This window comes from Lissotriton helveticus, chromosome 4_1 (assembly GCF_964261635.1).
Source record: "Lissotriton helveticus chromosome 4_1, aLisHel1.1, whole genome shotgun sequence".
NCBI lineage: Eukaryota > Metazoa > Chordata > Amphibia > Caudata > Salamandridae > Lissotriton > Lissotriton helveticus.
The window spans coordinates 254,559,058-254,580,631 of record NC_136063.1 but is presented as its reverse complement, the minus strand read 5'-3'; the positions used below and the strand labels follow the sequence as shown (position 1 = coordinate 254,580,631).

At 51.0% G+C, this 21,574-nt stretch overlaps 1 protein-coding gene across 1 annotated transcript in view; it reads right to left on the bottom strand.

Annotated features, from left to right (window-relative positions):
• The window catches only part of DNAAF11 (dynein axonemal assembly factor 11), a 200,030-nt gene extending 196,611 nt beyond the window's left edge, over window positions 1-3,419 (bottom strand). Inside the window, exon 1 of the mRNA XM_078686746.1 lies at window positions 3,334-3,419. Within this exon, the coding sequence (XP_078542872.1) occupies window positions 3,334-3,343 (10 nt within the window). The 5' untranslated portion in view covers window positions 3,344-3,419. The remainder of the gene's footprint in view (window positions 1-3,333) is intronic.
• Between the last annotated feature and the right edge of the window lie 18,155 nt (window positions 3,420-21,574).

Genomic DNA, 21,574 nt, shown 5'->3' with positions numbered 1-21,574 from the left:
CTAGCTGCTCTGCGTTGTGCCTCTAGTGAAAGAACTCATCGGTTTCTGTTGGGTTGCATTGCAGAAGTGATGCGAGTTTCCTGTCTTATCTGCAGCTATCACAGGCAAAACAGGAAACCTTGCACTTTCTCACTCAGTAATCGTAAAAACAAGCACTAGATCTATTTGGTGTCCACCATTAGCCGCCCACTGTTAGCGCAGAGGAGAACCGTCATTGCATTAGCGGATTCTTTCCATAAGCTTTCTGACTTGTTTCATAATCTGCGGACTTAAGTTTGGAAATGCCAAAACATGGCTGCCACCTCTGTTTGGACTTGATTATTTAAACCAAGCGAGGGTTGTTTAGAAAAGGGTTTATTTAATTTATGACTCGGAGCGACTACAGTAAACCTTTTCAACAGGAACTTCTGGGGTACAAGTTCACAAGAAAAGCTCTACTCTAAAGATTAACTGGTGGAAGGGTGTAGAGACAAAGACATAAAAGAAGGACTAGACAAAGGTAAACATGACGCACCGTGCAGTTAAAAGGATAGCGGACCAGAGAGGGAGCATGTCGGAAAGGAGTTCTGCCTCCTGATTGGCTGTTTAAATAAACACGGAATACAAACATGTGGTGCGCGCGCACCACAGAGGAGCTGACGCGGGAATCGAAACTAGTGGTGCGCGCGCACCAGAGGAGCGGGGGCAAAGGAGCGCGAAGACGCCGATACGAGGTAGGGGATGTGTGTGTAAGCGCCGGGGGTTCTCTGTGTATGTGTGTGCGTGCGTGTGTGTATGCTGGGGGGGGGTCTGTATGTGTGTTGTGAAGAGCCTGCCGGAATGGAGCGCGTGTTGACGCGCGCGACCTGATCCCGGCAGGCTGCTGCGTGTGTGCGCGTGCCAGTCTCTTGTCCTCTCCCTTTCAGTCCTTGAAAGCCAGAATGATTACAATAGTCTCGCTCTGCGACAGCAGGCCTTTGGCCTGCAATCGCAGGGCGAGACCTAAAAAGTAGGGGAACGGAATCTACAGAATTAAAGAAGTAGGGGCACACCGTGCCCTGTCGTTCCCGCCCACTTCGACCACTGGTCTAGGCGGACTTCTTTGTGCCGCGTGCTTCACGGGCACCAGCGCAGGGGAATGGTCACTAGGTGGTTCTGCAGCAAATTCTTCCCCACCGCGGCAGCCTGTGTACTGTGGCCCGCGTGAAGGCTTGAGATGCAAACGTGGGCTGGCCATTCATTTCAGGCATGGTCGCTCTTCTCCCAAAGTTAGCTCCAGCCGAGGCTGCTGCACCCAGGTCATTCAGTGCTCCTACCTCAAACTGTGATCCACAGCAGCACTAGTAGTGTTGCGATCCAATTTCCTTGGGGGCTCTGCATGGGTGGATGCAGGCGGTGTCGCTCCCCATGGATGCAGCCACAGGCCCATCTTCGCTCTTTTCCTCTGCAGGTGGGGCCTCAGCAGGCTCGTAGGGCACCAGCGGCAGCTTGCGGATGCTTCCCATCACGAGCTTGCACCTCCCAGGAGAAACCGCTCTTAGGCCTGGATGGGAGTTCTCATGCACATCCTGGGGAGGGCGCAGCTCCCTCTAATCCACTTTGGGGCAAATGGCGACAGACAATGCAACAGAAGGGCACTTCAGCAGGTGGGTGTGTACCTCTTGTGTCACTCCTGGCTGGTTCTGTTTCCTCCTTCTTTCGGAAGGTTCTCTCACCAAATGGCCAGTCAGGAAGGCAGCGGCAGTAGGTGCCGGAGAGGTTGGCTTCCATTTGCCGACTGCTGCTTCATGTGCAGGCCACAGCAGCCTTTCTAGCACCATGAGCCATACACTTGCTGCAACACTTCTCTTCCATGCACAGCTCTGAGTATCTGTAGCACTGTTGACAGGTGTAGGGGGTACCCGAGACATGAGTCTACATTCCCCTTGTGCGGATCAGTAAACGCGGAGTCTGACCCGCACTCATCGCCATTGTGGTGTCTAGGGCCACCAGGCCCTCATGCTGCATAAATGACCATACAGGCACTCTGTAGTCGGGTACTGGAACTGGCTCAGGGCACGTTCTCCCGGCCCCTTGTATTAGCAGGGTCACCTGACCAGTGACGTCTGTGATGGGTGAGTGTACAGTGTGGGTTAACACCAGACAGAACACTAGAACGTGTCCAGAAGGACATTACATCATTCACATTTTACACCTGGTCAAGGACCCTGAATTGTGGCATCATATGGCAATCTGGCCCCAGAACTATGAGGCATGGTTTCCCCGATTCTAAGCCCAAACCCATGAAAGCGGGTACCTGTTATATAGATAAAATTAGCCAACTACATCAACCATAAATGGTGAAAGTCAAAGCGGATCAACTGAGGTGTCAAACCTGTAACTAACCACACAGTTCAACACAGACCGTAAAGTGCATGCAGCTGGGTCATTCAAAATCCTTAAAGAACAACTCCACTCTTGGCCGGGTTTGTCCCGGCAGATCCGGTACTTTCAGTTCCCTACCACATACATGTCAACATTTTCCACCAGCAAGGACTGAGATTTTGAAGAATAAAATAAATCGGAAGTGTATTTATCGAGTTGACTTACTTGGATACAGAAGCAATGTTATTGAAAGAAAAAAAGCAGTTTTGTCCTTAAAAACTTCTCGCCTGAATCGAGTCTTATGGCCGTGTATGCTGTCGGTACATAAGAATTATAGGAAACCAGCCAAACGTCGATGTTTCCTCCTTATTAGCAGATACTTTAGAGTAAGTGTAACAGGAGAACACCTTAAAATGTGTCCTACAGCTGCCTTAATAAGTCGACTGATAAAGTAAAACAAACTAAAGAAAGACCGTGTTAAGTGCGCATATACAGACGATTTCTTACAAAGTTATTATTAAAAACCATGTCCGGAATTTGCAGAATCTTAAAACATGAACAGATGGCACTGGTTGTAGACCACGACCTAACTCACCACACCTCAGAAAAAACATTATATTCCATGAAAACAACAAAGGAAATAAATATCCAAGAACAATTTAGAATTCACAATGCAACGATAGATGCGATGACTTTATCAGACTCTGTACTTATGGCCTTATAAATGAAAAATGCAAACTAAAGCGAGTACGCGAACACGCATAAACCACAACCAAGAAAGGAATACAAAAGGGCCTGGTGGTGCGCGCACGCAGGATTACGCATGCGTAGTGATCTCAACCTATCAGCGCACGCAACTAGAGAATCCCGTGTATTGGAACACGAAAGATGGCCAGGAAGTTGTTAAAACGGCTGATGAAGCGTACGCTGGCATTTTAGAATACCACCTCGGCCTCTAACAGCACACATTATTTCGTCCGAGGTCCTTACTTTTGCCCATTGCCGTGCCTCTCCTCTTCCTGTTTGTCCAAACCCCAGCCCCGTTCAGCTGTACGGGAATGACGGCGTGTGCGGTTACCATGGAAATGACAACAGTACGGTGGCCGAGTTGAACCATTTCGGGCATGCGCGGCATTTGTATGTTTTTGTAGGCGCTTAATTGCTATGCGTGGTTAGCCGAAATGTATTTGTTTAAGCAAGGGTTACAGTGTAAACTGAAAAGCAATTAATAATGCTTTAAACGTCAGATAACACACGATAAATCCCAAGCCTGAATCTGCGCACAGAAAAATTACACAATACTTTTTATAGCCTGCCTGTCTAGATCTAAATGGGGTATCGACAGTGGATGGTTCAACGACAGAGCTGCCAAAGTTTTAGATTGCTTTTTTTTATGCATTTGTGAATGTAGAGTTTGCATTTACCAAGCACAATCCGTATTTTATCTAATTATATATTTAGAGAAAGCAACACGGTTTTTCGACCCTAAATAAGTCTAAGACAAATGTTTACCAATATTAATGAGGATGTAGTAAAAATCGCGAATAAGTGTACATGGCAGTCTTTGCTCTGCACCTGCCTGAGAATTCAGTCACATAAATAAATATCATGAAGGAAAGGGAGATGAGCGGCCAGATGTAGGTAGCCAAATACCGGTCGGTAACGGCCGATTTCGGACGTTACCGACCGGTATTTGGCTTTTGAGATGTAGGTGTGTCGTTATTTACAGAATCGGTATATTTACCGATTCGGTAAATTTACCACTTCGGTATTTTACCGATTCGGTAAATATACCGATTCTGTAAATCCATATGTAGCTGACACTCCTAAGAGTGCCACAGGCCCTTAAGAGTCGGTATTTTACCACACAATCCTATTGTGTGGTAAAATACCGAATTCAGGTGTGCATGCACATCTGTGCATGCACACCTGTGCATGCACACCTGTGCAATGTGACACACAGACATGCCCTTAGGGCATGTATGTGTGCCACATGTCACACAAGCCTGTACTTGGGGTGCTAGAGGGTGTCAAAGTGACACCCCCTGCACCCTTGCAGGATTCGGTATTTACCGATTCTGTAAATACCGATTCTGTATTTCCCATTGATTCCTATGGGCTTCAAGGTCCATAGGAATCAATGTGAAATACCGATTCGGTATTTACAGAATCAGTAAATACCGAATCTTACCGAATCAGGCGTGACACTAGCGCATTTCAGTGTGTTGCTCCGCATCACCGCACTGAAATGCATTGTCACGCATAATGGCAGTCTGAGGTGTATGTTTACTGGTGGCTGCATATGTCCGTGTGGCAGCTGGCTGCAGGCACAGCCTGTGGTCTCTGCCTGCGCCTGCGTGCAGCGCTGCTTCCGTGGTCTTGAGGCAGTGATTCCCCAGCTAGCTATGGCCTTCCAGACCCAGGCTCTCTGCTACAAGGTAACACCCGCGGCCGCGGTGCCACGCGCTTTGGAGTAAGCCTGCCTGACCTCACGTGACGTCTGTTGCTCAATAGCTGGGCTCCACGGGAGTATGTCACATGACATCCTGGCCCTGCTGGCTCCGAGAGCGGGAGTTTTATCTTCAGGAACTTAAGGGGGCCGCAAATAATTATGAGGCAGCTGCGCTGTTGCTCGCCCGGCCACACTCTGCCGTAGCCATTATCATCAGGGCCGCCGCAGCATTTCTTCTTTAGTTACAATGCCGGCAGAGGGAATAAGTGCAGTGGACGGGTTAATTAAGAGCCCTGACTGACCTGCATCACTGTGGTTACAGCGCCGGCCGGGCTGCCGGTTGTAGTGTCCTAGCAGACACAGTCTAGTTGTTCTGTATGTAATGATACACCTAACACCCACCCACCACTGATGTCACGAGACCACGTGATACAGCTAATAAAAAGAGCCGAGCGCACGTGCTCGTGGCTCACCAACTATCTAAGGAACTGGTGTCTGTGTCGCAGTCTTTGAACCATGTGGGCCTAGGGCCCCACGACTTTACAATGGCGACGAGGGAGTGGTTCGAACTCCACGCGACGCAGCCACTGCTAAAAGGGAGGAGAATGCTGCCCATGTGAAGGGCACCCCCTGACGAGGTGGCGCCGGCCGCCGAGGGGTGTGTACCTTGCCCCGGGCCTAGCCGTCGAGGAGGAGGTGATCGGGAGCTGACCCCACACCTCTCCGGCCCCGCCGACTGCTGCTGTGCTGAGGGAGGCGTGTAAAGAAAGCGGACCGTGCGGAGCCCACCCGCAACGGCCGTGACCGACCCCCACCGGAGCGGAGTGCTGGCCGGGCGGAGCCCACTCGCCACGGCCGCAGGTGAAGAAGTGGCCCGTAGGCCTGAGGTGAGCCCGGGTGATGTGAATGGCCCGGAGGGGTCGCGAATGCCAGAAGCGACCCCCCCCCCTCATCGATTGCACAGAAGCGGAGCCCACCCGTATGGCCATGGCGCCTTGCCGCGAGCGATGCGGCCGAACATAAACTTAATATAAAACAGTGCTAGCGGAGCCCACCCGCAGCCTGCCTGAAACATCCCCTGCCCCGCGCAGCGTGTGAAAAGGAGCTGCCGCGGGCGGCGAGAGGAAAAGCGAAAGCCCTTTGTGTCCGCACGCCAAGCGGAGTCCACCCACATCACCAGCGCGCCTCGCCGGGCGTAAGTGTGCCCCCAACGAACGTTAAACAAAGCATGACTCGCGGAGCCCACCTGCGGCCTGCCTCCAGCGTCCCCCGCCGCACAGAGTGAGTGAAGTGCGGCGGGGAGCCCACCCGCTGCTGTGGCCGGAGGAGTAATCAGGGCGATCGTCAGCCACGCCGCAAGGAAATGCCCGGTAAGCGGAGCTCACCCGCGACACACGCTGCCTCACCAGATCGGACATGGCCCCCAGCCTTCCCCCCTACCCGCGTGCGAAGGGACTGAGGCTGCCGCGGGCAGGGAGGACAAAAGAAGAGTGCCGCCAGCAAGCTCTCCATGTGAAGGGAGTGAAGAGTCCACAGAAGCCTCACAGGAGCAGTGACCCCCCCTCTTCCCCTGCAAGCACCAGCGCCAAAAGAGGACAATGAGGAGAGACTGCCCTCCCCCGGTCCACAACAGAGCCCCAACGTGAACAAATGAAAGGACTTACCTGCAGTCAGCAGTAACTCCAGCCTCCTCCCCCTGCACACTCCATGGCCAAGGCAAATTCAGCAAGCCCAAACAACATGGGAAGGAAAGTCACCAAGAGGAGGCAAGCTGTTGCTGAAGGGAATCCAGCCCACACTGCCATCTAGTGGTCACTAGGTGGTATTGCATCAAATGAAGCACAAAGAAGAAAACAAGCACAAGACACAACAAGGGAAAGCCTACAGAGGTAAAGTAAGCCTGCAGCGACGCAGCCGAAGACGGAGACCCATCACCACTGCAGTAGTGACGCCTGTGGCCACAGGCTCTCATCGCAAACGCAGGAGAGACAACAACCTCACGCTGGACGTCGAGGGAGAGTCAAGACGTCTACCGCTAGCAGCAAGATCCAAAGGCAACCGATGGAAGAGCGCAAGTGTACCCCGGACGCGGACAGTACAGGACAGTGCCTGAAAGTAAGGAAGCCACACCCAAAGCACCAGAAGACGTGCGAGGCAAGTACCCAAGTGTGAAGAAGAAAAGTGCGATACGTACGTGTGAGAGCGACGACGCCAAATAATCTAATGAACAGCAAGGAACAAAGCTACACTGAAGATGTATCACAACGGTACCAAGTGAAGCAAGAACTTGCCACTGCAATGCACACTGACATGCAACGGAAGAGTAACGCAAAGTTACCCCGCAGCCAAAAGGAGGCGAAACAACCAAGCAAGGTGAACGCCCCAAGAAGCTAAAGAGCCTCACCGGAAGCGAGCACGAGAAGTGCATCCACTGGAGAAGGTCCATGTAGCAGTGAAGTAACCCTCCGGGAAAAAAAAAGCAGAGCACACGAAGAGCGCAGGAGAAACTGCGCCAACGCAAAAGCACTGCAGCAGAAGCACATGGCGATCCCAATGATCGTGGATAGCAAGAAGACTCACGAAGAGCAAGCTGTCCATCTCATCTGGTAGCAGAGAAGATCGCCCAAGAAGAAAAGGATGATCCGACAAGCCAGAGGGGCGCCCAAACAAAAAGCCGACCTGCCAAGAGGTTGCCGGAATGCTGACCAGCCATAAAGGCGCAGCGAAGAAATTCTGCCAAGTTAGGATGAATATGTCCTGCCAGAAGACGTCCGTGAACTGAGAGATCAGAAGACCCGGAGAGACGGACGCAACACCAACAATAACTAGAAGTAATAGGAGGCAAGAGAGAAGATCGTAAAGACCGGTCCAGTCACCGAAAAAGGGAGAGAAGACAGTGTCCTAAAGACAGGACAAGACTAGATGGAAACAGGCGGAGTGCACGCTGCTTGAAGAAGCCTGGTCAGCTAGACAAAGGAAGAAAGGTGACCGCACCGTGTCGCGGAAAGGAGAAAGGAGAAGAGTGGCACGATGCCATGAAGAAAAGAACTGAAGTAAGAAGTCATGTGGCACGACGCCATCATCAACAACTTCTGGAAAAGGTGAAGAGAGGTGTAACAATTCCACACACCTACGGTGTAACAAGTCCACACACCTACGGTGTAACAAGTCCACACACCTACAAGAAGAAGAAGAGGTGACACACCACAACATCGTGTACAGTGACCCGCACGTCCAGGAGAACACTGATAACACCAAGAACAGAACAGGCACCTATTCACAAGACCCCGACGACCCGTGGACGGTAGGAGAGCACAGGCCGGACCATTGGCAACACCCACCTTTGGGATTGAACGGAAGTCTGGAAGCGGAGGGAGCTCAGATGACCTGAATAAGGAGAACTGACCAATTCCACACCAGCCTGTGGAGATCCAAGGGGCAAAGGCCTCAGGGACACCGGTGGCAGAGGGTCCCAACACGAGAGATGAGTCCATCGCCGTCTAACCTGCACGTTCCAGGAAGATGAGGAACTTGTGCGCAAAGGCAAGAGTCAACAACTACCCTTCAGGTGGAGCTACGGACTTTGTGAGGCAGTACCCCCATCGTCTCCTCCATTCACACGCAGACTGTGGAGTTGGAGCAATGCTGTGGAATAATACCCGGCCCAGTGGGAACCTGGTGAAAAGGGCCTCCGGTGACATCTTGTGGCAGGAGAACACCCGCGAGAGGGGCGTCCTAGTGAGAAGAACGTCCTCCGAACACTCCATCCTTTGTAAAGTAAAGCCAAGCTGCCTACAGTGAAGAAACCGACGGACCAGCAGAAGACAACATCCTCCAAGTCTAACATCTGGTCATCCTGTTTGACGTCATCCTCAAAAACAAGATCTCAGTGGACTGACCAACACACGTCCACGGCGCAAGCAAAGAAGAGCACACCCACCGATAACCAGGACGTCAAGCCAAGAAGAAATAAAGTCTGAGCAGCAATTTCCACCACCATCATCAAGCAAGCAGCTGAAGAGACTCAATGTATATTTGTAATTATTGTATATTTATGTACTTCCTCCCACAGGCTTGGACGTTTTTTGCTTTTCCTTAATTTTTATTAAAGTTTGGGAGGAATGTAGTGTCCTAGCAGACACAGTCTAGTTGTTCTGTATGTAATGATACACCTAACACCCACCCACCACTGATGTCACGAGACCACGTGACACAGCTAATAATAAGAGCCGAGCGCACGTGCTCGTGGCTCACTAACTATCTAAGGAACTGGTGTCTGTGTCGCAGTCTTTGAACCATGTGGGCCTAGGGCCCCACGACTTTACACCGGTACTCCGTGAGGACAGAAGCAGCCTGGACAAAGTCTAAGACAGGGGTATCTCACTCGTGACATGAGCCCACTTGCAGTGCGAGTCACCGAAGTGCCAATCACGCTTCCGGCTGAAAACGTTCACTGTAAGTAGACAATTGTTTCAGCCACACTTGACATCCTCTTTGTCAGTGTTACCTACCACCAATGTCACACACTTCGCAAATTGGTCCGCTCCAAGATAGACATAATGACGCAGGGCAACATCTTTGTTTTTCTTTTCAGCGCCGCCATCAGCAGACTTTCTGGGCCGTTTGACCAGACCCTTAGAGTGTTGTGGGGAGGGTCATGGTCGAGTGTGTTGGTATGCCTCCTAATCCCCCACAGATTACTTACCTCCGATTGTTGTAAAAAAAACGTTTTGCAGCTCTTGCCCTCCGATCACATAGTTTCAGGAACGGGGGCACAGTGTTTGTCCATTCTCCCGATCCCGGGCTTTTTTCGGTCGGGAGAGCACACAAGCGTTTAAGTGTGACTTTGACCTGCCCAAGCTGTCAACAACCCCAGTCGAGGCTTGGGATGTGTACTGTAAACCTGGGAGACAACCCAATCATGCGTGAGGATGTGGCCAGCCAGCAGCAACAATTTGGATGGGCATAAATGTGCAGCGCGCTCAACTGGCAGATGGCAGCTAAGTTTTTCAGAGATCGAACAACAGCTGTCATTAATTTAGGTAATGTATATCAATTGCAAAAAACGGAAATACCAAACTTGTGTAAAAAATTTTTGACAACAAAATTAATTTATAATTTACAGAACAAAAGGGTATATACAGGCGGACACTGAGATAAATAAGACAGCTGTTATTTGGTATAGATTACCAGCTGAATTTTATTAAATGCTACTAAAAAATATTACAGGAAGGTATGGTATGGTAGGAAAGGTTGCAGGGCAACTTCACAAATCACGTCAGGTGTGAGTCGTTAATCCAGTTACGAAACTGCACTTACTAAAAAAAAAGATTTTCGTTTTGTACCATCCATTTTCGTAAACCACTGCCCCTTATAAAGTATCACTGAAGGTGTTGCACAGGAGATGTGAAAATCATTTATACCTGATTTGAAAACATAGAAATGTTACTCGTATGTACTGAAAACTTGGCAGCTATGTTTGGGCCGCGCCGGTGATGGTCGGGTGACACTGGTCAGTGGTGACGGAGATAGTGTCACTCATAGTCATTGAAATGTCACTCATAATTACACTGAAATTATGAAAATGTCACACATAGCAGTCTGAAACCTTGGCAGCTATGAATCGGTATTTGGTAAATAAGATTTACCTACATATGCCTCCTTCCTATTTACCTACTCTTAAATACCGAATCGGTATGATTCGGTATTTAAGAGTCGGTAAATAGGAATTACCTACATCTGGCCCGAGATCTTTTCTATAAAACGCAGTGCTTTAAATGGAAACAGAAGAACTGGTTCTATATTCAGAGTACCTATTTGCTGCTGAAAAGTGCCTATACTTTTCAATTACATGTATTGCAGCAGAGCTGAAAGAACATGAATTCTCCTTTTCAAATTAAAGGAGTTCTGGTACTCGGTACCAGACAGTTCCTGGCTATTTAAAGCTTGAGAAAATGGTAATAGAAGCCCAGGAAACCATTGGGCCCCATAAAGAATGTAAGTTTTTTGAACAAGAATGAACTTCTGACTAAACTATGCTTTATCTGAGTTGCGCCATCGGTATTTGAAATTTACCGAAATTCAACAAGTCAGTGAAGACTACTTCATTTCACAACAGGAACTCTTCTGACATTGAATTGTGTGAAACGTTCAAGCAAGAGAGTCACAAAGGCATGTGAGAAGCTTTGGCGAGGCCAGGAGCCAAATCTTTTGTGAGAATTCTCTTGGTTTACTAAAACAAGAAGTAGCACAGAGTCCGTAAGACGGGTACTCTAGGGAATGTGAAAACATGATATTTAGCACCACTTAGCGATGTTACAGCGTTAGCTACATTAAGGAACAAGTCAGATAACTGGTATTTTATTAAAAAGATGTTGCAATAGGGGGACGTAACCACAAAATGTGCAAGGCTTGCAACAAACATCTAGAAAGGCATTCCAGCAAACTAACCATCCCCAGTAGCCGAGAGATTTGCACAGCGATTCCCTGGCATGATTACTAAACCAGCTTACGTTTTTAAGTGTTGCATGGTGTCGCAAACAACCATCTCTCTGCCACATGCCTGCAACAAATTTTAATACATCATTACATCATATCAGTTAAACTCAAAGTGGCATGCAAGGCTTGGTCTGCAAATAAATCCCCATTGCCCATTCATGCAAACTGCACACACACAACCATTGAGACACCAGTAACTGAACATTCAGCCCTTAGAGCAAAAATCCAAGACCTCAACCACAAAGCCTCAGTGACTACCCCCCCCCAGTAAAGCACCCCTAGCCCCGCAAGCCAACCGACCTGTCAATGGTACATTATCAGCTATCCAGTAACTTGTTCCAACCAACTAAAACATGATTGACACGAAACAAATTTCTAATTGAAGGATAATTGTCAGAGACATATCAGATATTAGGCACATTATCGCTTCTAACAGAAGGAAAACATTAATTAAAGAAGAATTTTTCTCTATTTTGCAAATTGTCCCCTCTGACTGGCACAAGATAGACATTAAAGAATAATTATCATGCACCATTTACAATAGGTCTCCTGCATGTTTAAAGTAAAACTTTTATGCTGTGCCACCCAGTGGCGTAAGGCACTGTGAAACCCCAGAAGATGCCCGAACACTTGAGGCTCTCTCTTTAGGAAATTAATGTTAAATATGCTCTTCCTTAACAAAAGAACTTTAAATAGTATTGCACCATCTGCCGACAGTAATGAATCCCTTACAGAAAGATTACCTTGCCCCTAATGATGGAACTTGAACCCTTGCCTTGGAGGGGCCCATAATACCAAATGCTGAAGATATTGCCTCTGAACTACAGCTCCTGCTTATGTAGAACAGGCCAAAAATGCTATGCGCCCCACAAAAAAAACACATCCAGTATGCAAATAAAAGGTAATGTGCAGCGCATGGCAAAGCATGTAATAAAATCATGGTTAAAACATAGTTGTAAGATTCTATTTTACTTGCACCATTAAATTAAGGTAATACCTGCTGTCTTTGACCTCCCTCTATTCTAAGCTCCCTTGCTGAAATGTTTAAACCTGAGGAATGCAACCTGCCATGCGCACATGATGAACTGCTGGAGAAACTGCATTTCAAATCATACTAGAACCTAAGCCCATGCGTGATCGAACCAACGACTTGGCTTTCTAAGCCCCACACTCCAACTCTTAAAATGTGTAGGGGGCTATCAGAGGTCCTCCTCCTGCCCACCCGAGGCCAACAATACGATACAATATGGATCGATGCAGAACCATGTGGTCGACCTGTGGACAGCGTGTCCAGTAGGGAACAAAGAGGCCAGCACTTGGGTGGGGCAGGTATAAGTACCTGGCTCCAGCCCCTCCAGGTGCTTGAAATAACGCAAGGAGAGCACCACAATGGAGGGACTCCCAGGAGGGGGTCCCTATGAGTGGAACGAGGTGAGTGTGCCGCAATGCGGCCCTAGGGGGCCACCCTCTTAAGAGGTTGCATTATATTGGGCCGCGGGCACCCACATAACTGCCAAAGTTTGAGACTACTATGTGTGACATTTTTCATAATTTCAGTGCAATTATTAATGACATTTTAACAACTGTGAGTGACACTTTCTCGAGAGCAAAATCAAGCAATGAAGACGAAGGAAACATATAAACATTAGAAATTACACCCATTTAAGCAACGAGATGGGCTTTAGAGTATCATGTGATCAAACACACGCAGTTAAGCTAAACTGGCCAGGACCAGACTGGCGACCAAAAACTCTAAAAATGATCAAACAGACAGTTGACTTCTCCATCTGTGCCTCTGGGATCTGGAAAAACATTCCTGTATCCACCAGGACTGCCTCAACACTGCTCCAATTTAGGAAAGAGTTGTAGACACACCTTTTTAAAGAACACAACAGCACAATGCAGTAATATTGCACGTCTCCTCCCAGAATCCAGGTACGTCTCCAATCACTCGCTGACTGTATTCCTGCGTTTGACCCTGTCCAGCACTCCACTGCCTAGATGTTTGCTATTAGAAGAGCACATACTTAGACAGGCTCATCTGCCTTCACAGACATTGCACTTCAGAGTACACTGCATGCACAGGTGAAATAATGCAAACGTGTTGCTAAGTCATATATGGAGACTAATTGAATGCTATAAGCAGAGAAGCGATGTGAACTACATTCATCACATAGAATTTTATCTTTTTATTTAAAAAGTACCACTGCATATCTGGATAATAATGCTATTTTAATACAGTATTATATATAATGATTACAGCATTGTCAATGCATACTTTAAGAAATTAAAAGAGTGCCTTGTACCTTAAGGAATCTCAGCTTCTCTATGGGCGACAATCGGACTAACAACAGATATAACCTGCAACGGTTATCTGAGTAAACAGATAAGACCTACATAAAGTCACTACATATCCGCTACTTTGAAGGTAGTCAGTGTGACACTTGCTAGTAGTGTGAGCAAAGCAGTGCTGTCACAGTACGGGCCAGCCCGCCACCACGACTACCCCCTGCACCGTGAGCTTCGGCCGTGGTCCAGGAATCGAGTCGAAGACTGTTGTGATGTTGCAGGATCACCTGGTCAATAAAGGCACAGCACACATGTGATTTACTATAGTGGCCGGATACTGCTCTGACGCCACGCCCAGAGACCTGGGCTTTTATTACAACCGCAGCGTGCCGCCTGCGCGTACGCTAGGACAGCCCACTGCTCACACGCTCATGGGGGGGTGGATATGAAACCCCTCAAACTTAAAACAAAATGGGTTGGCCCGGTGCCTGGCTAAACACTACGTTCCTCCTTCACCTAGAAATGAAAAGCATTGCATAAACAAATACATGCATCAGCTATCCTGTCAAAACGTTACAGTCTTTGTAAACCACAAAAACAAATTGGAACAGTCTTACTTGGTCTTGACTGGCATACAGGACCGCCCTACTTCTTTGGCCGGCAGCTGGCAACAAAGTCTCGGTACCTCTGGGATGGTCTCGGACAGGGGCGCAGGTGATACCTGCCCTGACTGCCCCTGATCGGCGGGGTTTGGAATAAGTCCTCAGAACAGTCTATCTCTACAGGGTCTTGGCTGCTCTGTGCTCCTTGCGACGGGACATCATCCTGGCTTTGTGTGGCAGGGGCGCTCCTTGGGCTGAAGGTCTGGGTGGCGGAACATCTCTAGACTCTCCGCATGGATCCTGTGAAGTGTCCTGGTGGTTATCTCTCCGTTCCGGGAATTCTCCGTCTTCATCCATTGGGACTCTTTTGAAGAACGCCACGTTTCTCGTGACCTTTACTCCCTGCCGGGATGCTGTGACCATAGTACCGTTAATGTGGATCACGGTCCAGGGGTCCAGTTCGAACGGTAGTCGGAATTTTCCCCGTGGGTGGCGATCTTTTACCAGCACTCAGTCGCCAACCTCAATCGGACTGTCAATGGCTTTTCTCCGGCGAGATGCTTCTGCGTTTGTTTTGGTTCTTCGTTCCATGGACCTGTTCAGCGAGGCTGGAGATGTCGCCCACGTAGGGTGGTGTGGAATGGTGTCTGTGACTACCCTGCCAAAACAGAGACGGCTTGGCGGGACTCCGGTCGTGCAGTGGGGCGTCAGTCTATATTCGCACAGGAATTGATAGAGGGCTAACTCCAGGCTCTGGCCGTCCGCTAGAGATATCTGGATGGTCTTGTTTAGTGTCCTCATTAGCCGCTCCACCTACCCATTCGCTTGGGGCCACCTTGGGGTTATGCGTCGGTGTTTGATACTGTGAGATAGCAGGTACTCTCCTAGCTCAGCGCCATTGAAGGGCGGCCCATTGTCCGTGCGCAGCTCACCGATGAGGCCATGGGTGGCGATGATTTTTTCCAATTTTGGGATGACGTCCGAGGCGGCAGTGGAAGACAGGATCTCCACCTCGGGATACCATGAGAAGTCGTCCACTACGAGGAACATGTATTTACCCCCTGGAAGGCTGCCGAAATCTGCACTGGCCCGTTCCCACGGGGACGTTGGCCCCTCCTCGGTGACTACTGGAGCAGGGTGGTCGGGCAGACTGGTTGCCAGACACACAGGGCACCGTTGGACGATGGCTTCCATGATCCGATCTAGCCCAGGGAACCAGAGTTTGTTCCGAAGGCGGTTCTTCGACTTTACTATGCCCTGATGCGCACCGTGGGCCAGGAGGGCTGCTTGTTGGGTGAGGCAGTCCGGTAGCACCAGGCGAGGGCCTCTTAGGAGGCATCCTTCCGGATAGACTGACAGTTCATTTCGGACCTGGTGCAGTGCTTTCAGCGTTGCTTGGGCTCCAGGGGTGCGGAAAGAGGCAGGGCTTTGAAGAGGTGTCCAGTTTCCTGAGGCAATGGCCTGAATAGCGATTTGTAAGCAGTCGTCGTCTCTGGTGGCTCGCGCTACTTCATTCAGAGAGATGGGTAGTGGCCGGACCTTTCTACGATCATCTGTACGTACTCCTCCGTAGCCGTGGCTTCCGCCGCTTCCGCTGCAGTGACTGGACGGGCATGTCGGGACAGGAAGTCGGCGGGGTTCCGGGTGCCGGGTCGATATAACACGGTGAATTGGAACTCCTGGAGCTGGAGTACCCATTTCTCGATTCGGGGCGGCGGGCGAGTGGAAGATCCTTGGAACAGCGGGATGAGAGGCTTGTGGTCCGTTATTACCACAAACGGGTGTCCATACAGTAGATGTGAAAATGCCGACACCCCCACAGAATTTGCGATGGCCTCCCTCTCAATCTGCGAATAACGCTGCTCTGTTGGCGTAAGGGTCTTGCTTGCGTAGGCAACGGGGGCCCACTCTCCACAAGCCTGCTGCTGGGCTAGGACGGCTCCTATGCCTGTTGGGCTCGCGTCCGCTACCAGTTGCGACTCGTTCTGGGGGTCAAAGTACGCTAGCGTTGTGTCCGCTGACAGCACAGCCTTGGTCTTGCGGAAGGAGTCCTGCTGTTCCAGGCCCCACTCCCAGGTGGTGGTGGACTTGGTGAGGTCGCGGAGGAGGCCGGTGAGATCTGCCAGGTCCTTGATGAACCGCCCGCAATAGGTGACCATTCCGAGGAAGCTGCGGACGGCTGTCACGGATGTTGGGGCGGAAGCGTCGTGTCCTTTACTTTTTCTGGATCCGGGCCTATCCCTTGGTCAGAGAAACGGTATCCAAAGAAACTAATGTCCTTTCGCAGGAAGTCACACTTTTCCCGGTGGAGGGTCAGGCCTCCTTCTTGAAGTCGGGCAAACACCGCTTGGAGGCGCCGGATGTGCTCGTCCATGGAGGGTGCGTGGACCAATATATTGTCACTGACGTTCAGGACGCCTTCCAGCCCTTGCAGGACGTTCTGGATGATGTTTTGAAAGACCTCCGCAGCACTTGATATTCCGAAGTTGAGCCGGGTGTATCGCCAGAGGCCGGCGTGAGTAGAGAAGGTGGTAATCGGCGTGAATCCGGGTGTAGGGGAATTTGGTGGTATCCTGACCGCAGATCCATCTTTGAGAACCATTTTAAACCAGATAGCTCTCCAATGATGTCGTCTATCGTGAGCGTTAGGTGGCGTTCACGCTTGATAGCGAGATTGGGAATGCGCATGTCCACACAGATTCTCACGGCGTCTGGCTGCTTTGGTTTCTTTGCCACCACGATGGGCGACACCCACGGGGTGGGGCCGCTCACTCTTTCGATGATCCCTGCCCGTTTGAGTAGTCGTAGTTCTGCTTCTACCTTGGGTCGCAGGTGGAACGCGATACATCGGTTCCGGAGGGCCACAGGGGCGACTGATTTGTTTATGTGAAGGTGAATGGCTGGTCCCTTCAAACACCCGATTCCATCGAACAGGGTCATGAATTCCTGCACCAGGTGGTCGAGGCTTGGGCTTGGACCGTGAGGGCAAACTGAATCAGTCCCAGGTCTTGCGCCATCCGCCATCCTAGTAGGAATCCTGAACCCTCCTGAGACACATAGACTTTGGTCGGCAGTCCAGTGGAATCATGGGATAGAACTGTTCGGAACACTCCACACAGGCGGAGTGGACGGGTAGTGCCATAGGCGTACACTTGCACTCTAGTGAGATGCAGTGCTGGGGCGTTCGTCAGTGTCCGATACACGCTGGCAGCCATCAGGTTGATTGTCGTGGTACCGCCTGGTCCTGTATGTTGATAGTGCACATGGGTGCTGCAGACGGCGCGGTTGCGAGGGTTTTGAGCATCCGGATGACATGTATGGAAGCGGTATTGGCTTCGTCGTCGTCCATGTCGCTGCTGGTGGGGCTATGCGGGAGCAGTTCCACTGTCCTCACCCTCCTGGGCGGGCCATTCTGTCTCTTCTTCGGTGTTGACCGGCACACAGTCGCGATGTGATTGATTTTCCCGCAGGCGCTGCACACTTTGCCCTGCGCTGGGCAGGCTCCATTGTGAGGCGTCGGGCCCCCGCACCACTCAAAGGGGCGGCCGCGCGATGACTGGGCCGGTTTTGGAGTACCTCGCCGAGGCTGCTTCGGACGGGCATCCGGGGTGTCGGTCTGGAGGGCACACACAGGCTCTGTCTTGACCACGACGGCTGGCTTGGCCTCTATGTACGCGGCTCTGGCCTTGGATAGCTCCTTGGACCGTCCGAGCGTAAGGATGTCTCTCATGGCCATATTGTCTTCCTCTAGCACCCTTTTGCGCAGTTTTGAAGACGCGCAACCCTGTATGAACTGGGCGCGGATCTCGTCGTCGGCATCAGGGAGGGTGCACGTGCTTGCTAGCTTCTTCAGCCTCGCGTAAAAGACGTCAACAGACTCTTCCGGAGGTTGGCGGGCTTGGCGGAGTAAGAACCTCTCATAGTCGGCGCTGGCGAAGGGCTGGAAGTACGCGGTGATTGCGTCGCACATCGTGGCGTAGTTTCTGGGCGGGACGCCCTCTCTGACCTCCTTCGCGATGTCGTGGATGGCTTCCCCTCCGAGGTGTAGCAGCATGGGCGCCGCCGCGGGGCCGCGATTTCCGCTGCCTCAAAGAAGTTCTCCAGTCGTTCCACCCACTTCTTCCACCTCGCAGCTTGTGACGGCGGTGGGCCCTTGATCGTGAACGGCTCCAGGGAGGGCACGGTGTTCATGACCGCAGGAGATCAGCGTGGGTGGCAAAGGCAGGCCTGCCACTTGGTGAATCACGCCTAGCACTGGGCGCAGCAGGTGAGGTGTGCATCGGGGTCCACTGAACCCAAATCGTGTGAGATGGGCAGGAGGTTGGCAAAATTGTCCTGGGTAGGCACACGCACACGCGAGATGCGTGGAGAATGGCAGGGGCCCGCACACGCGAGATGCGTGAGAAATGGCAGGGCCTCGGCGTCGGATTTGGATCCTCTTCCTTCTCCCCGCAGAGGAGCGCAGCGATGCCGGGGGAATACAGGCCGCACTGGCAGGCACGTGGGAAGTGTGGCGCTGGGCCGAGGGGCAGCCCCAGACGTCGGAGCGGGCAGCGCTCTCACCGTTTGTGTTGCGGCCCGTCCGTGGGCCGAGGGAGGATCAGGGCCGTTTCCGGGTGTGCGCTCACACGCAGCCGGTGTGTGGGACGACCGGCGTCAGCAGCGGGCGTGCGAAGACTGAGCGCTGGAGATGGGGAAGCAGCGCTCGGTGGAAGGGCCAGGCCGGGGCAGAGTGCATGAGGGCCCAGGCACGCTCGCGACCTGGGGGCACGGCGCCACGTGGTGGAGGCCGTCAGATGAGTTAGGCCACCCGGGGTCACACAGCTTCTTGGGCCGTAGGCGGCTGCGTCGGGTGCGAGTGGGCACGGTGGGGTGGCGAGACCACCTCGTCGCCAATGTGATGTTGCAGGATGACCTGGTCAATAAAGGCACAGCACACATGTGATTTACTATAGTGGCCGGCTACTGCTCTGACGCCACGCCCAGAGCCCTGGGCTTTTATGACAACCGCAGCGTGCCGCCTGCGCGTGCGCTAGTACAGCCCACTGCTTACATGCTCATGGGGGGGTAGATATGAAACCCCTCAAACTTAATACAAAATGGGTTGGCCCGGTGCCGGGCTAAACACTACAACTGCCACGGCATTTTGATCATGGCCCCGCCTCAGTGCCGTTGGACTCACTGCAGTGCCTGTTAAGGCACCCTCTCTTTGGTGGTGGCCCAGGTCACTGGTGACGGGGTCTTCACAATATGGCAGTCGGGCAGTGCAACAACACAAAGTGTGAGCAGAAACTGTCTGCGCAGCAGCCTGCTTGTGCCGTTGGAGGCTGGGCCACCGACTATGTGTGTTTGTAAGTGACACACTGGCAAATTAGTAACATTGTAACCTGCCTGAACTTAGAGCGAGCTGAGACAGCCGGCAAGCAGCGCGGAGCGCGCACTGCCCACTTTCTGTCAGTGTGCTAATTTAGCTGTACTCCGGTTTGTTTACAGCCCAGGAGGCAATTTTAGTGCGGTGATGCGGATCACCACACAGCAAATGCGTTAGTCTTAACCCCTTATGCATGGTACTTGGCAGGGCTTCAAAAATTGTCTTAATTTGCTCGTATTCTGCTACACATCTGTATAAATGCTAACATGCCCGGTAATTATTCCCCCGTGTGCTCTAATAATTATTCTGGAATTCATCAAGCGTTTTAAAATCCTTTTAAACTGATTTCTTCGTGTTTGCTGTTTTAATCTAAAAGGCTTCGCAAGGAAACATACCAGATTTCACAGTTTTTCCTAATGTTAAGATCAGCATGGACCTAGAAAGAAAGTCCAGATGAGTAACCAGCCATCTGGGTGACAATCATAGCCAAAAGTGACATTGTTTTAACCTTCTGCTTTAAAATGTCCACACTTCAATGTAAGTAAATGAGGAAATTAACCCCCACTTACTTCGTTTCTACATCTCCCTCTTAAATGTTTGCAAATGTAATTGTGTATGAACTTGTCTTCTATAAGCCACCTATCTTTGTTAGATGGAAACAGTTTAATGTGAGAGATCCCATTAGTCAGGTGCAGCAGAAATGAGGCAGAGTAATGAGGGAGTCTTCACGGTGAAGACTGGCAAGGAGCCCTAATTTGAGCTTATGTATTACTTTGTTTTACAAACTCTGGTCACATACCGATTGTATTCAATAGCTGTAGGTATGAAGCAGTGCTTCAAGTGGGCAGAGAAAGCCAATGTCTCTAAAGGGACTGTGGCTTGAGAATAGTACCAAAGAACCATTTATTAGAGATGTGACCTCTGTATATAGATGCCAAGGCTTACAGAAGGAGGTGAGGTATGTTAGACATTCAGAATACAGTTTACACCATAATACCACGTAATACAATCATGTCCAGTCAGTGCTTTTCTTTATAAAAGTAAAGTACTTTAATGCACACAAGAAAAGTATACTACAAATAAAACTAAAATACACAGTAAAAACTACAAGTCACTATAGGTGCATGGCTAAGCTGGCTATCGAGTAGGAGGTGTCTGCTCGTCGCCCCGTCTCCCAGCCCGGGCCTCCAGCTTAAGTGTTGAGTAGCTGAACCGCACTCATCAATCAGCTGCACTGGGGCTATAGCGGAAGGGGAGAGGAGCTGCCCAGTGGCCTCACAACAAAAGTTGGTGACCCCACCGCCGATCTACGGGGCCGAGGAGAGCCGCCAGAGCTGGGCCTGGAATCGGGCCGAGAGTTGGGATGGAGGCGCGGCTCCGCTTCTTCACGTGCCAAAGAGGGACGCGAGCCGCCCTGAAAGGAGAGACTAAGGGGCTACAGCGGAAGCTAAGAGGAGCTGCCAGGTGGTCTCACAGCAGGAATTGGTGACTCCACTGCTGATCTATGTGGCCCCGAGAGCCCCCAGAGCTGGGCCTGGAATCGGGCCGAGAGGTGGCATAGAGGCGCAGCTCCGCTGCTTCACGTACTGGAGAAGGACATGAGCCGCCCTGAAATGAGAGACTGAGGGGGTCAGAGGAACTGAGAGCACTCGTGGCGTGCCCCTCTGGGTGTGGAAGCAGCGAGTGAGGCGTAGAGACGGCAGCAGAGGAAAGCGGTACGAGCTGAGGTGTGCATTGTAATGGGGCTACTAGCGTGTGGTGATTATGGCGCAGCAGCCGCAAACATGAGAGGGGCACGAGTTCTGCTTTCACTCGCGTGGTCCCGACTGCCGGAGCCGGGCCACGCCTCTTTATTTTATAGCCGGCGTGTGACGACACACGCCGGCGCTGAACAGCGTCCTCCGAGCGCGGGTAGACTGCACCGCTACCCGGCCGGAGGACACTACATTCCTTCCAACCTCTATTAAACAACAAACATTTAACAATAGCAAAAGCGTAGATCTGTTACCAGTTCTTAGA